This window comes from Palaemon carinicauda, chromosome 7 (assembly GCF_036898095.1).
Source record: "Palaemon carinicauda isolate YSFRI2023 chromosome 7, ASM3689809v2, whole genome shotgun sequence".
NCBI classification, from domain to species: Eukaryota; Metazoa; Arthropoda; class Malacostraca; order Decapoda; family Palaemonidae; genus Palaemon; species Palaemon carinicauda.
This window is the reverse complement of record NC_090731.1, coordinates 125,694,463-125,709,090: the sequence shown is the minus strand read 5'-3', so window position 1 is coordinate 125,709,090 and position 14,628 is coordinate 125,694,463. Positions and strand designations below refer to the sequence as shown.

At 39.0% G+C, this 14,628-nt stretch overlaps 1 protein-coding gene across 1 annotated transcript; it reads left to right on the top strand.

The window, feature by feature from the left end:
• Positions 1-6,882: 6,882 nt before the first annotated feature.
• On the top strand, positions 6,883-13,466 carry LOC137644524 (tripartite motif-containing protein 44-like). Its single transcript, XM_068377490.1, has 3 exons — positions 6,883-7,019; positions 8,379-8,563; positions 13,348-13,466. The coding sequence occupies exons 1-3, from the start codon at positions 6,883-6,885 to the stop codon at positions 13,464-13,466; spliced, it is 441 nt and encodes a 146-aa protein (XP_068233591.1).
• The last annotated feature ends 1,162 nt before the right edge of the window (positions 13,467-14,628 follow it).

Below are 14,628 nucleotides of genomic sequence, written 5' to 3'. Positions count from 1 at the left end.
CTTAAGTACCATACTAAGTCCACAAAAGGTGGAATAGTATACAAGTTCAATAAAAGTGGAAAGTCAATTCAAGGGGACAAAGAAAATACCACAAAAATATACTTAATTTTGATACACAAATTTAAGACAGAAATAACACCTGAACCTCAACAATACAGTAATTAATGATAAACACTCACTCTTAAACTCCCTGTAAAAGAAAACAATTACACAATTAAAGAAAGGTCATCAACACAAGCATACAAAAAGGGAAGAGGGTCCAGAAAGGAGGAGGCAAACGAAAAGTAAGAATATCCTAACAAATACACATTAAATATCCCTAACAAATTCCTCATACACTTCTAGGGGTCTCCTCAGAGGACAATAAACTCTCCAGCTGGAGGCTTAATCCAGGTGGCAGAAAACACGGATCCAAAACAATGGTGTTGAATGCTCCAATAATGCAGACCGCCCAGGAGTACAGGTCGTGGGCCCGGCACAAAAATATAATGATCAAAATCTTTACCTTGGGGCAGAGAGGTCCCCTTGGCTTTTACTGAACCAAGGGCAGTACAATATATATAGGATAAAAATCCTTAATGCAGAGCGAGGATATCCTGGGAAAGCTAAACAGCTTCACAACGCAGCTCTGCAATGGCGATGAATAATATAAATGCAGCAGCAATTATCGTGCCCTTCAAGGTAGGAGGCTCAGAAACACACTGAGGCCAACTCCTCCAAGCGAAAACCTTCATACCTCGGATAATGAAGGAGAGCTGCCACGTAACCAACACAACTTGAAAATATAAAATAGTCGTTAGCCAATAATAAACACCAAGATAACCACCGGTGAGGAGACAAAAAGCTAATAAAGAAAGAAAACAACACTTCTATACTTAACATTAAAAGTCTAAAAACTTAAATAATTCAGAAATTAATGACAACTAAGTTACAATATATATATATATATATATATATATATATATATATATATATATATATATATATATATATATATATATATATATATATATATATATATATGTATGTATATATATATATATATATATATATATATATATATATATATATATATATATATATATATATATATATATATATATATATATATATATATATATATATTTAAACTTAGATTTCTAAGACATATCTACTCAGTCAATCTTTTTTTTTGTTCCAAATTGAGCCATCGTTCAATCTTATCAGCATTTGTAAGTGTGACTCCCTTGGGGACATCAGATATTGCTGTTATTCTTTATAAGTCCTGGTATGATAATGAAATTTTATCCAACAGATTTTTTAGGTTTGAGATGAAAGTCCTGAAAAAAGTACTTGGAGTTAAATGACTGAACAGGATTAGAAATGGAACTGTAAGAGAGCTTACTCGAATGCCATAAATGAATGAGATCATTGTGAAGGGTAGATAAACATGCTTTGGGTATGCTCTTCTCACCCCCCAAGAAACACCAGCTCACCAAACTTTCAACTGGGCTTCCTTTTTCTTCTTGTCTTTTTTCTCTTTTTCCTCGTTCTGCCATCATCTTCAACTTGATCAAATTTTCTTCCGGTGATATTCGTCTAATCTTAGCCTCTACTTCCCTCTCTACTTTCATGCCTCCAGTTTGTGGGTGAACTGGTCCTTGCTTCACTACAAATTCTTCTCCAGCTTCCTCCAACAGTTCATGAGCTGCTACAATACTTTTTACCGACAATTTCCCCGAGTCTATCAACACTTCCAAGGCTAGACACTTGATTTGGGCTTTAATCATTCCACTCATGGCATGGCTACCATATGCCATTAAAATAGAGAGCCACTGAGCTTTAATTACCTTAGCTTCTGATAGTTCCTGAACATTTGTGCTTTACCAAAACTCTTGGATATTAAACCACATTTGCCATTTTGTACTTTACAAAATATATACTAACGATACACAGAATCCTATCAACACTATACTGTTCAAACCTTAAATGAAAACAGCCCTTTTATCATCAATATTTAAAACAAACTTGCTTGATCCCAAGGATTTGACCACTGAAAATATATATTATGGTCCCGTGGTTTGGGCACCGAAATATGTATATCATATCACAGCTGACAATTTACACAACCTCTCAATTTCCAGACTCACATGTTTGCTTTTACATAAATCTGTTACACTTGAAAAATACCCGGCCTCTGAGTTAATTATCCAACTCCCAGACTGCAAAATAAAAAAACCCTTAATATCTAAAGGCCCCTTACGTAAACCCAAACCAAACGGTAATTTTTATCAAAACTATTAAAAACAACCTCTTACTTCATTTTTTAAACATGGACACGAGAGAGTTCTGTAAAAAATACTGGTGATCAAAATAATACACTCTTTACAGAAATAAAAATATTCTATAGAAAATTACAACACTTTTAAAGAATTTACATAAAAAATGGATCACGCGAAATATTAAATATGAAAAAACTTTAGATTGAGACAAGAAAATAATACCTATATAAATTATATGATCACCTGACTCGAAATATCAAGTCTGAACAAAACCTTAAACTAAGTCAAGAAAATATTACACTCTGAAAATGATATAATCACTTGTTTCACTGGAAATGAAATTTTACACAAATATTTAATCTTGATAATTAATGAAAGAAGTTAGCCTTTAACGCTCTAATAATTACACTCTTATACAAATTACATAAAGTAACTGTTAAACTTACAAGTTTTAGCTCACACAAAGTAATCAAACAGTTAAGCCAAATAAAAACCCTTCCTGTTTTCGCAGCAGTATCATAGGGCCAGTTACAAAATTTACACAATACCCGGACTCAATAGAACACAATAAATTCAAAATCACTTTTAAAGTTCCTCTAACGTTTGAACCCAATACGCATGATATACATTGGGTAAGGACTTATTCACTCAGGAGGGGACTCACTCGTGAAGTACTAGAGAAAGAGAAATGAACTTTGGCACTTTCACAGGAGAGGCTGGTTCTCTTCTGCCCTACGCATTCCTAGGGGCAAACATATATTGACTTAGTTATTCTAGATTCTTCTACGTCAGGAGATCTAGAAGTTTAGGAGTTGTGCCTAACAGCGTAAGGTTGCCAATGATTCAGTGTCAGACACCTACTAGTGCACCAGAGATATGACTCCCTCTCAGCTAACTATGCCCACTTTTCTCTGCGAATATTAATAAAAAAAGAAGATAATCATAACCCTTTTACCCCTAGGCTATTTGGAAATTTCCAACCCTTAACTCTAGGGATTATTTTTTTCAAGCACATTTTGCAGTATATTTTTTTTAAATTGCTCTACCAGCCTTATTTTCGTCATAGAGAGGTCAGATTGGTCTCATTCTCTTGGAAAATGCTGGAAGTTTCTCAAAAACTTATCAAAAATATGCAAAAAAAAATTTAAATAGCAGTTTTTTTTCAAGGATGTACCGGTACGTCCATGGGGGTAAAAGGATGAGTTTTGTGAAACGTACCAGTACGTCCTTTGGGGGTAAAAGGGTTAACACTGGGTTTTCGAGAACCTTCCAAAACACGCGGTAAATATAAGAATTGTGTAATCTCTCACAAACATGATGTAATACCATACAAAAATTTACATAAGCCGTAGTTCATATATCATATAGTTCTGAATTCATACTTAGTCGAGATTACGTAAGAATTTGTAGCAAAATACTTTTAATAAAAAGTTAATTCTTGAAAATAACCTAAATTTACATACACTGACTTGAAGGAAGAAAAAAGATAAATGAATGAAGAAAGTCTTACTTAATTTACATACAAATACTTAAAACTATAAGAGAGGAACTCACCTTAGGAGCTGGCTATTCAGCTCCTAAATAAACATATGAAATAGATAAATAAAAAACATGAATGAATTATTTACTCTACACTAGACCAGCTTCGTAAGAATATATATATATATATATATATATATATATATATATATATATATATATATATATATATATATATATATATATATATATATATATATATATATATATATATATATATATATATATATATATATATATATACATATATATATATAGATAGAGATATGGATATATATATATATATATATATATATATATATATATATATATATATATATATATATATATATATATATATATATTTGGGTTCACGCCATGTCATCCTCATGCAAGTTCCTAAAGGGTAGCTTCCTATGGAATATATAACTACAGTGATATTCCCAGAGAATTATACCTTAAGGTATCCAGAATTCTAAATCCTGGAGCGAATATCCCTAAATAAATCTAACAGGGATATCGCATAATATCAGACGACATATTCGTGACACGCCACATAGCTATCTTCACCCCGAACAGTATTAACGCTTCGAGGGGTTATAGTGACAAGAATTCCAAAAACGAGAATGAAAGGAGAGCCATTCATAAGGTATCTCTCCTATCCCATTTCGAGTGTGTGTAGGACGATGGCGGTAGCGCCATCTTTATTCCTTTTCGTGTAGCTCTACTACCCGGTGTTTTCCCTTTTGATCTTTCGTATTTTTGGATATTATTTAACATTATGTTGCTTTCGCCGGCCTCTTTTGCCTCTGGAAAGTTGAATATTATAATTTTACTTTGTATAAATATAAGCTCTTGTCGTTTTGAGTTAAATCAATAGTGATATTAACGTAAACAAGAGCTGTTGCCTACCGGAGGCATCCTGGATGCTGTCGCTCGCTATGCATGGGTCATTTAGTTAGCCAGAGCGACATTCCCGGTTATTATGCTTTAATAAATCTAGCTATTTAGCTCCTCTAGGAATTCTTATATGATGCTGTTAGTTTTCAGTTTCGGCGATTTAGGTAACTGATCCTGGCTTAGTAGCCTAGGCGTCTGGCCCTAGTACTTTCATGCATGATATAAGTTTTCCGAGTGTTATGTTATTGAAGCTATAGGCAAAAATTTTATACAATGTAAGATATTGTTGAATTTTCTTCTCCAAGATTGTATATGAGAGTTTCGATGATTTAGGTAATCGATTCTCATCGCGCCTAGGCTATTAGCCTATGGGGCTTTAGTATACTCTCGCACATCCCCGGTTGTTCTTTTCCCCTCTGGAGACTAAGTTCAATCCCTTCTCCCTCTGAGTAAGCCTTAGGCTTAGTCCTAGTGGTTCTATCTGAATAATATTCAGGTATAACTATACTAGGATATGTCTGTCCTAGCCCAGTACACAGAGTGAATGGGTTTTGGGTTTGGGGCAGAACATTAGAGTATTTAGTCTGTGGTCTGCGTCTTCCTAGCATGGAGAACGAATTTCCTTTGCTAGGTTAGGTGCAGATGCAGGAGGCTTTGCTTCTTTAGCACACATCTGAAGGATTCTGTATGAGATGATTCCTCCTACTAGTGGTCTAGCAGACAATTCCGCGTCTTTAATTTTGGGCTGGTATGGAGGAAGGTAGCAAGAATTGCCAACCTTCCTCTTAAGTAGACAGACCCTAGGTTAGGATGAGCTTTCTTAACTGCTGAGTATGTCTCATACTAGAGCAAAGTTTACAGAACCATTATCCCTTCCCCACCTTCTTTCATAGTGATGGCCTAGCCATCAAATCTCTTGGCCGCAGTCGTACATCTGTACCTAGTGTAGGTTAGGATGAGGGACCGGATCAGTTCTCTGCCGGCCTGCAGAGACTCTTTTTCCTCTGCAGAGTGAGCCCCGGACCTCCCTTGGTCTCCCTTCCATGTCTGCTGGTAGAGCCCAGCAGGCTTTGGATATATAAGAAGCTTAAATGCTACATTCTCTCATTCCATATGTTCACTCTTTCTGGGTGGAAGGTTGTACGACAAGGCCGCCTTATAACCTTATATCCATACTGTTTCTCTTGTTAGGTTATTGTACCCCTAGCCCGGCTGCCGGCCGCTAAGCCGGCAGCCGGGTAGGTGGAGGTTCTCTGGTTCGTAGTCACTGCCGGCCGGCATGGATATCGCTACCTTTGCCGGCCGTCAGTAGAAGCACATCCTGAGATCTGCCGGCCACTATGATTAGCGGCCGACAGCGGGGTGCTAATGTTTTCAGTTGCTGTCCTGCAATGATTGTCGGCCGGCACATATTTGCGAGCTAGTGTTTTGCCGCCCATTAGTTAAAGGTAGCATACCTTTGAACTATAGTAGAGTAAATGCCGGCCGGAGCGTAGCATTGGCATTTTCCGGCCGGCACGACAGCATGCGATGTACAGTAGTTACTATATTTGTGGTGTGGTAAACACTGCATTGATAAAACTACAGTATAGAGTTTGTTGCAACACTAAAGTTCTTCCAACATACTTAATGTTATCTTGTGCAACCTTTTGTTGAGACTGTACAGTATATACAAAGTGAGTTCTTTCTGTATTCATTCTATCCCGTATATTAAAACTTTATTTCAAGGTGTGAGTTACACCTTAACTTTCCGCTTAGGAAAATATATAAGGTATTCTAGAATAAGAATTAACCTTAGTTTTATTATCTTAGGAGGTTACAACAATTTTCTGGGCAGGAAATACAAGTATGTGTCTTTCCTTCTTTCCTTTCTAGCTTTACTGTATAAGCTACATATATTAACAATAAGTGAAAAGCCTTCACTTGATACTCATGGATTTTCTTCTCTTTACAGGAGGACCATCCGAAATGCGGGAGTATGTTTTGCAATGTCCGCAGCAAGAACTTCTGTGGAGATGAGTTATGTAGGAGGCACGCAGCATGCGGAGACCCTCAGGTATGTACTATATGTTTTAACCTGATTACCGAGGCATTTGATACCCCTAAGTCAACAGAGTCAAGTGTTGCTGCTAGAGAAAAGTTGCGAACCTTGGTGAGTGGTTTTCAGAAAAACACTTCTAGCCCCTACCTTCCAAACGAGAAGATGACGGCGTACCTTTTCCCTAAGGCATCGGCTGATGCAGTCATTCCTCAGCCTCATGAGGAGACACCAACCGTCCAGATTCAGGTAGATTCTGAAGTCTCGACCACCCTTCAAGACATCCAATTGGACGATAGGATGTCAGAAGTGTCGGATTATACAGAGAAGGACCTTCTGGGAGAAGGTCAGGAGGAGGAGCTGACCCAGGCTCCAGAAATAGAAGAGGAAGAAATCGACAAAGTGTCAGTTACATCGGTTCCGGACCCAGAACCTGTTCCCTCTACATCGTCTGCTACCCCAGGTGATCTGGGAAGGACTCTTTCTTCTATTGTTGAAATGATTCAACAAATACAAAAGAAGAATGATGAAAAGGAAGCTGTGATGAAACTGGAGATATGTAGACTCGCAGCATCACGTGGGCCCCAGAAGGGACTCAACGTGAAGGATCTTCCTTTGCGCTCAGATACCAATCCTTGGAGGTATGCGTAACACAAGCCAATGAAAACCGGGAAGGTTGTTATATTAGAGAAGTTGGGCTCCATTCCCCTGGAAGATGTGGAATTTTGGCCCAACAAAGACTCTTACCCGGACTGCTATGTCCGTCTTAGGAAGGAGCCAGCCTCAAAGGAGGAATCGGAGCCAAAGGAGGTCATAGTTTTTTACCATAGTAAAGTACAGGCGTTACTAGCGAGCTCGATGAAAGAGAGGGGCTTCACGAACTCAAAGGTGCCAGCTTTGAGTAAAAAGCTTCCCTCCTTTGTGGCCTCTCCAACCAGAGACTTTCCTTTCATGAAAAGGGATATAAGGCAGCCTTGAAGGCAGCGGAGGAAGGGAAAATATGCCCCTCCTTGGAGGAATGCAAGCCATTAACCCTGACCTTACCCTTGGACCAAAAAGACAGGAAGGACGTCCACCTTACCTTTTCAGTCGGGAAGTTGGAAGCTGATATTGCCGAACGTCAGTTTAGTGGGGAACTTCCAAAGCTGTCGAAGTTTTTCTTGCGCAGAGAGCATGTGACGAAAGAAAGACTTGCGGCATCGATGTCATTGCAAACGACGTTAGAAACGATGGCAAGTGACACCAAGAAACAGGACATGTTCATGGTAGTGGCCAAAACCCATCTGGCCACAGTTATAATGGATCTCTATAGCTTTATTAAAGCTAGGAGAGCCTGTAGAGAGTTCCTGTTCGCCTCGGCTGTGGTGAGGCACGAACTGAGGAAACTGATCTCCTCTTGCATATGGGGTAAAGACTTCTTTCCCAATGAAGTAGTTAAAGAGGTAGTAGACAAAGCCGCCACGGAGAATAGGAACCTTCTCCAAAAGTGAGGCTTAAACCTTAAGAGAAAGTTTTCTCCGGATGAGGGTCCCCAACCCAAGAAGAAGACTAAAAGGCCTAGGCTATCCTCTCGGCTGGCTAAGCCCTACCGACAGCAACAACAGCAACTTCCTGTGACCGCGGTATCTCAGATAGTGGCACAACCTCCAACCACGTACCAGTTGGTACCTCAACAAGTGGCGACACAGTCGCCGGTTTTTAGCCCAGCTTTTTAAAGGCACACTTCTTCCGTTCACTCAAAAGCTAGAGGAACAGCCAGAGGTTCTTCTAGACACCCTTCAAAGGGAAGGGGAATCAGGGGAGGACGTGGTCAAGGAGGCAAGGCATCAGGTCCACAACAGCAGAAGTGAGATGCTTCCAGTAGGAGGGAGACTACATCTATTTAGGGATCGTTGGACCTTCGATCCCTGGGCCCACAGCCTAATAGAGAATGGACTAGGTTGGAGCTGGAACAGTCCTCCACCTCCATTTCCTCAGTTCTTCCAACACTCTACCCCCGTTCTGGAAGAATATGTCCGAGAACTCTTAGAGAAGAGAGTAATCCGAAAAGTAAAGTCCATCATGTTCCAAGGAAGACTGTTTTGTGTTCCAAAGAAGGACTCAGAAAACTCAGAGTCATTCTGGACTTGTCACCACTCATCAAGTTCATAGTGAACTACAAGTTCAGGATGCTCACACTACAACACATAAGGACCTTACTGCCAAAAAGGGCATACACCGTCTCCATAGACTTATCATACGCTTATTGGCACGTTCCAATTAATCGTCACCTCTCCTCCTACCTAGGGTTCAAGTTACAAAGAAGACTTTACGCCTTCAGAGTCATACCATTCGGGCTAAACATAGCCCCAAGGATTTTCACAGAGCTTGCGAACGCAGCCGTCCATCAATTACGCCTAAAGGGGATCCAAGTAGTGGCCTACTTGGACGACTGGCTGGTGTGGGCAGCATCCAGGAAAGAATGCATGCATGCCTCTAAGATAGTGATCCAGTTCTTGGAACATCTGGGATTCAAGATCAACATCAAAAAGTCTCGACTATCTCCAGCTCAAAAATTTCAGTGTTTGGGAATCCACTGGAATTTGGAGTCACATCGACTTTCCATTCCTGGGAAGAGAAGGAAAGAAATAGCAGGATCTGTCAAGAGACTATTGAAATCCAAACGGATATCAAGATGCGAACAGGAGAGAATGCTGGGCTCTCTACAGTTTGCTTCGATAACAGATCCAGTGCTAAGAGCACAGGTAAAGGATGCAACAGGAGTCTGGAGAAAATACGCATCAAACACGCGAAGAGATCTGATGAGACCACTATTCACTCGACTGCGAACGCTTCTCAAGCCGTGGTCCAAAGCCAAGCAAATGAAGATATCGATACCTCTTCAACCTCCTCCCCCGTCAGTTACTATCCATACAGACGCTTCAAAGGAAGGCTGGGGAGGTCACTCTCGCCAGAAGAGAGTCCAGGAAGCTTGGTCCAATCTTATCAAGTCATTTCACATCAACTTTCTAGAAGCCATGTCAGTACTTCTGACACTAAAGAAAGTTTCTCCTCGCCACTCGACCCACATAAGATTGGTTTTAGACAGCGAGGCGATAGTGAGATGCCTGAATCGACAAGGGTCGAGATCGCCTCAAATCAACCAAGTGATGTTGGCCATATTCCGTTTGGCAGAAAGAAACAAATGGCACCTGTCAGCAGGTCACATTCAAGCGGTCCGCAACGTGACAGCAGACGCTCTATCAACGCTCACACTAATAGAGTCAGAATGGTCCCTAGACGCAGGATCATTCTTCTTTATCTTGAGTCAAGTACGGGAACTGCAGATAGACCACTTTGCGACGAAAGACAATAAGTAAACACATCGTTATGTGTCCCCGTACGAGGATCCGCTAGCGGAAGCAGTGGACACTATGTCCCTAGACTGGAACAGATGGTTCAGGATTTACCTGTTCCCTCCGCACAACCTTCTTTTGAAGGTCCTCAACATGAGATCCTTCAAAGGGAAAGCGGCAATAGTGGCCCACAAGTGGCCAAACAGCGTTTAGTTCCCTCTGGCATTGGAACTACGACTGAAGTTTGTACCGCTACCGGATCCAACCCTGACTCAGCGAGTACAGAAGTCGACTGTCTTCGCTTCATCACAGAAAACCCGGAACCTGCATCTCATGATTTTCTCTCCCTAACGATGAGAAAAAGCTGCGGGATATGAAGAGACTGTATAGACTTTTTAGAGAAATTTAAGTCCAAATCTACCAGAAGACAATATGAGTCATCATGGAAGAAGTGGGTGTCTTTTGTCAAGGCGAAGAAACCAAAAGAATACTTCATAGACTTCTGTTTATTTTCTTCATTCACCTTCATGAGTAAGGTTTAGCAGCCAACAAATATATATCAACGTGCAAGTCTGCCTTGACAAGACCGATGCTAAATACCTTTCAGGTCGACCTTTATAATGACATTTTTGATAAAATCCCAAACGTCGGTGCTAAGCTTAGACCTACAGCGCCTCCCAGACCCATTTCATGGGCAGTAGATAAGGTTCCTCATTTGCATCAATAATGAATAATGAGGAGTGCGCTTTGAAGGATTTAACTAAAAAATGTATGTTTCTGTTTGCACTCGCTTCGGTGGCTAGAGTTAATGAAATAGTGGCTCTCTTGAGAGAGGAAGGCCACGTTCAGTTCTTGAAAGGGGGAGAACTGAATCTGTTTCCAGACCCAACGTTTCTTGCCAAGAACAAGCTACCCACAAACAGGTGGGGTCCTTAGAAAATCTGCCCTCTAAAGGAAGATGCATCTCTATGTCCAGTGGAGTGCTTAAAGGTCTATCTTCATAGAACTTCTTACTTTAGAGGAGGACAGCTGTTCAGAGGGGAAACCTCGGGATCAAATTTATCTCTGAAACAACTAAGGGCAAAACTCACCTTTGTTATTCGCAGAGCGGATCCAGACCGTACACCTGCATGTCATGATCCGAGGAAAGTTGCCTCTTCCATAAAATTTTCAAAATTATATGGACTTTGAACATCTTTGTTCGTACACCGGCTGGTAGTCATACAAGGTGTTCTTTATGAACTATGCGAAGCAAGTGGAGCAACTCAAGAGGTCTGTGGTAGCAGCAGGTAGAATTCTTAAACATGCTGTTTAAATCTGCGAGGAACAGTGAAATTAATTTGGGACGATTAATTAAGAGGGTGGGTGTGTAGTCACAGACTGTTACTACACACTGAGTGATACGCCACTAACGTGTCCTTACGAACTGTTTCTTTGACTTTGGTGAACTAAAGCATGATACGGACACTTGTGCCAAGCGTTTCTTACGCTGGTGTAAATAAACAGTAATACGGACTGTATCAATATTATTAATAATTCGAATAAAGTGGCAAATCTGTTTCCTTTTAGATGGAACAATATTTTCTGTTTACTGTTTTCTTTATGTTTTAATGGATATCGTCCACATTTTATAAATTTTATAAACGTTGACTGATATATATGTTTATTAAATTTTTAATAAACTAGTTCATAGTTATTCGCCCACAATCATTCTATTAGAAATGTACTGAGCATTAAGGTTAAAATATGGATAATTTTAACATGGAATGTCTTTTAAGAATGTTCCTTTCTTCAAGCAAAAATCCACTTGCTTTAACCCTTCCTTAGGAAGGATTAACGTTGTACCCTAAGGGGATGGTGGTAGAGATGCAAAATTTGTTCCTATACCAATACAACTGTTATCCGATAGTTTAATAAGAGTAGACACACTGGGGGAGATGTCAGGAATTCATACTGACATTGGTGACTCTTATACAAACTTTGCTTTATAATGTATAGGGCGAGACCACTATAAAAGCATGTCATTTTGTCATCCATAGTTAATATGTACTCCTCGAGACTTTCCAGAGTCTAGTACGACTCTTCCCTGTAGGGGCCATGAAGCACTAACATAGTTCATGCTTAGATGAAATGATGTATGATGGTAACATCATAAGTGTCTAGGTCTAGACGGACCAGGAAAATACTTTCTTAAGGGTACGGCACCAATTGAGAATCCACAGATACAGTAATGCTCTGGTAAACTTCCATCAGGACGACATGGCCTGAGCCCAAAAAAGATTTTGAGCGAAGCGAAAAATCTATTTTTGGGTGAGGTAGCCATGTCGTCCTGATGGACCCGCCCTTCCTTTTAATTTAAAACGGGCTTATTGAACCCTCCTTAAAATACAGTATCTCTAGCACCTCGTGTATCGCTACAAGGAATAAAGAGGGCGCTGCCGTCATCGTCATATACACACTCAAAATGGGATAGGGGAGATACCTTATGCATGGCTCTCCTTTCATTCTCGTTTTTAAATTCTTGCCACTGTAACCCCTCGAAGCGTTAATACTTTTCGGGGTGAAGATAGCTATGTGGCGTGTCAAGAATACGTCCTCTGATATTATGCGATATCCCTGTTAGATCTATTTAGTGATATTCGCTCCAGGAGTTAGAATTCTGGATACCTTAAGGTAAAATTCTCTAGGAATATCACTGTAGTCAAATATACCCTAGGAAGCTACCCTTTAGGAAATTCTATCAGGACGACATGGCTAGCTCACCCAAAAATAGATTTTTCACTTCGCTCAAAATCCTTTGTGTGTGTATAAATATATATATATATATATATATATATATATATATATATATATATATATATATATATATATATATATATATATAATGATAAATTGATAGATAGATAGATGGATAGTTAAATATATAGATAGATAGATTGATAGACTGATAGATATATGTGTGTCCAATATGTTTTTCTGTACGTTCTGGTGTGCATGCATCGTTATAGATTCTATTATATCATTTTCATACATTTCAGATTTAGTGTAAGGAAATGAACGTCAACAGTGTAAAATGAAAATTGGAACTAAGAGAGAGAGAGAGAGAGAGAGAGAGAGAGAGAGAGAGAGAGAGAGAGAGAGAGAGAGAGAGAGAGAGAGAGAGAGAGCAGTCGGCACAAAGAGTGTCATTGTACGAAAAATCAATCAATTTTAAGATAGGTTGGGGCTACGTTGATTGGATGATTGGTGAGAATTAGGCCCGAGAGAAGAGCGATGGGATTCTATGTCCATTAAGTACAAGAAGAAGAAGAAGAAGAAGAAGAAGAAGAAGAAGAAGAAGAAGAAGAAGAAGAAGAAGAAGAAGAAGAAGAAGAAGAAGAAGAAGAAGAAAAAATAGAAAAAAAAGGTGGATAGCACTTTGCCTTAGTTATATATAAGACATTGATTCAAATATATCCTGAAATTCACTTCCAATTTTCAGTTGTTTCCTTTTTTAACGGACCAAGGTTATCGAAAAGAACTTTTGACTAATTTATCCATTTTTTAAGCTCAAAGTTTGATGTCCGAATAAATAATAAACAATTCTTTCCACTTATTTTCCTCTAGATATTGATTAACGCATACTTTGACTAAGTCACATTTCATTTATGTAAATCAATAAACTTCTTTCTTTTTTGCAATGCCAGCATTATATTGAAGACCATAGTTCAAGCTGCATGGTTTGAAATTTTAATATCTACACGTTTGATATTTCCTACATGAATAATTCAACAATACATTTTAAGGTTGGTGATTGGAAGGTGAACATAATACCACTTCAGACCCGTAATAAGCTAAGAATAATTTTTCCTTAAGATCCTCGGTTATATTTGAACGACTACGTAAGGAGACCTTCACTAAGTTGACAAAAACATTTGTTCTGGCCTCTCAGATACTCATCATTTAAATGTTGAGTATCGTAATCTGTAATATTGCATAATTGTATAAAAACTTTAAATTGCAGAATTTGGTTAATTTTAGCCGATGTATTGCTTGACTGACGCCTATTCCAGAGAATGTGTTTATCTGATTCTCTGGTAAAAAATAAGTAAACTAGGAAGTTTGTGGATAAATCAAGTACACATACAAAGAGAGAGAGAGAGAGAGAGAGAGAGAGAGAGAGAGAGAGAGAGAGAGAGAGAGAGAGAGAGAGAGAGAGAGAGAGAGAGAGATGGAAATAACATGCAAACTGTAACCAAAAACTATAGGCAACTACCCCATAATGCAAGGATTATCTTTTGCTAAAACTGATTAGTTTTTAAACATCTACGATATTCTCTTTGAGTGTGTCAAATTCACCAACTTGTTTTAACCCTGATTTTTTGGCATTGCCTACTGATCATGGTTCAATTCAAAGTAGTACTCCTATCGAACTTTCGTTATTATTGATTAAGGCTAAGTTTCGAAAACATAGAAAAATAATACAAAACTATTACCAGTTTTGTATATGAAACGGATTTGGAAAGGTAAGAGGAAAATATTCTTAGTCTTCCAAGATTGATTGATTAATTTTGATTTTGGGGGGCCATCCTGACAT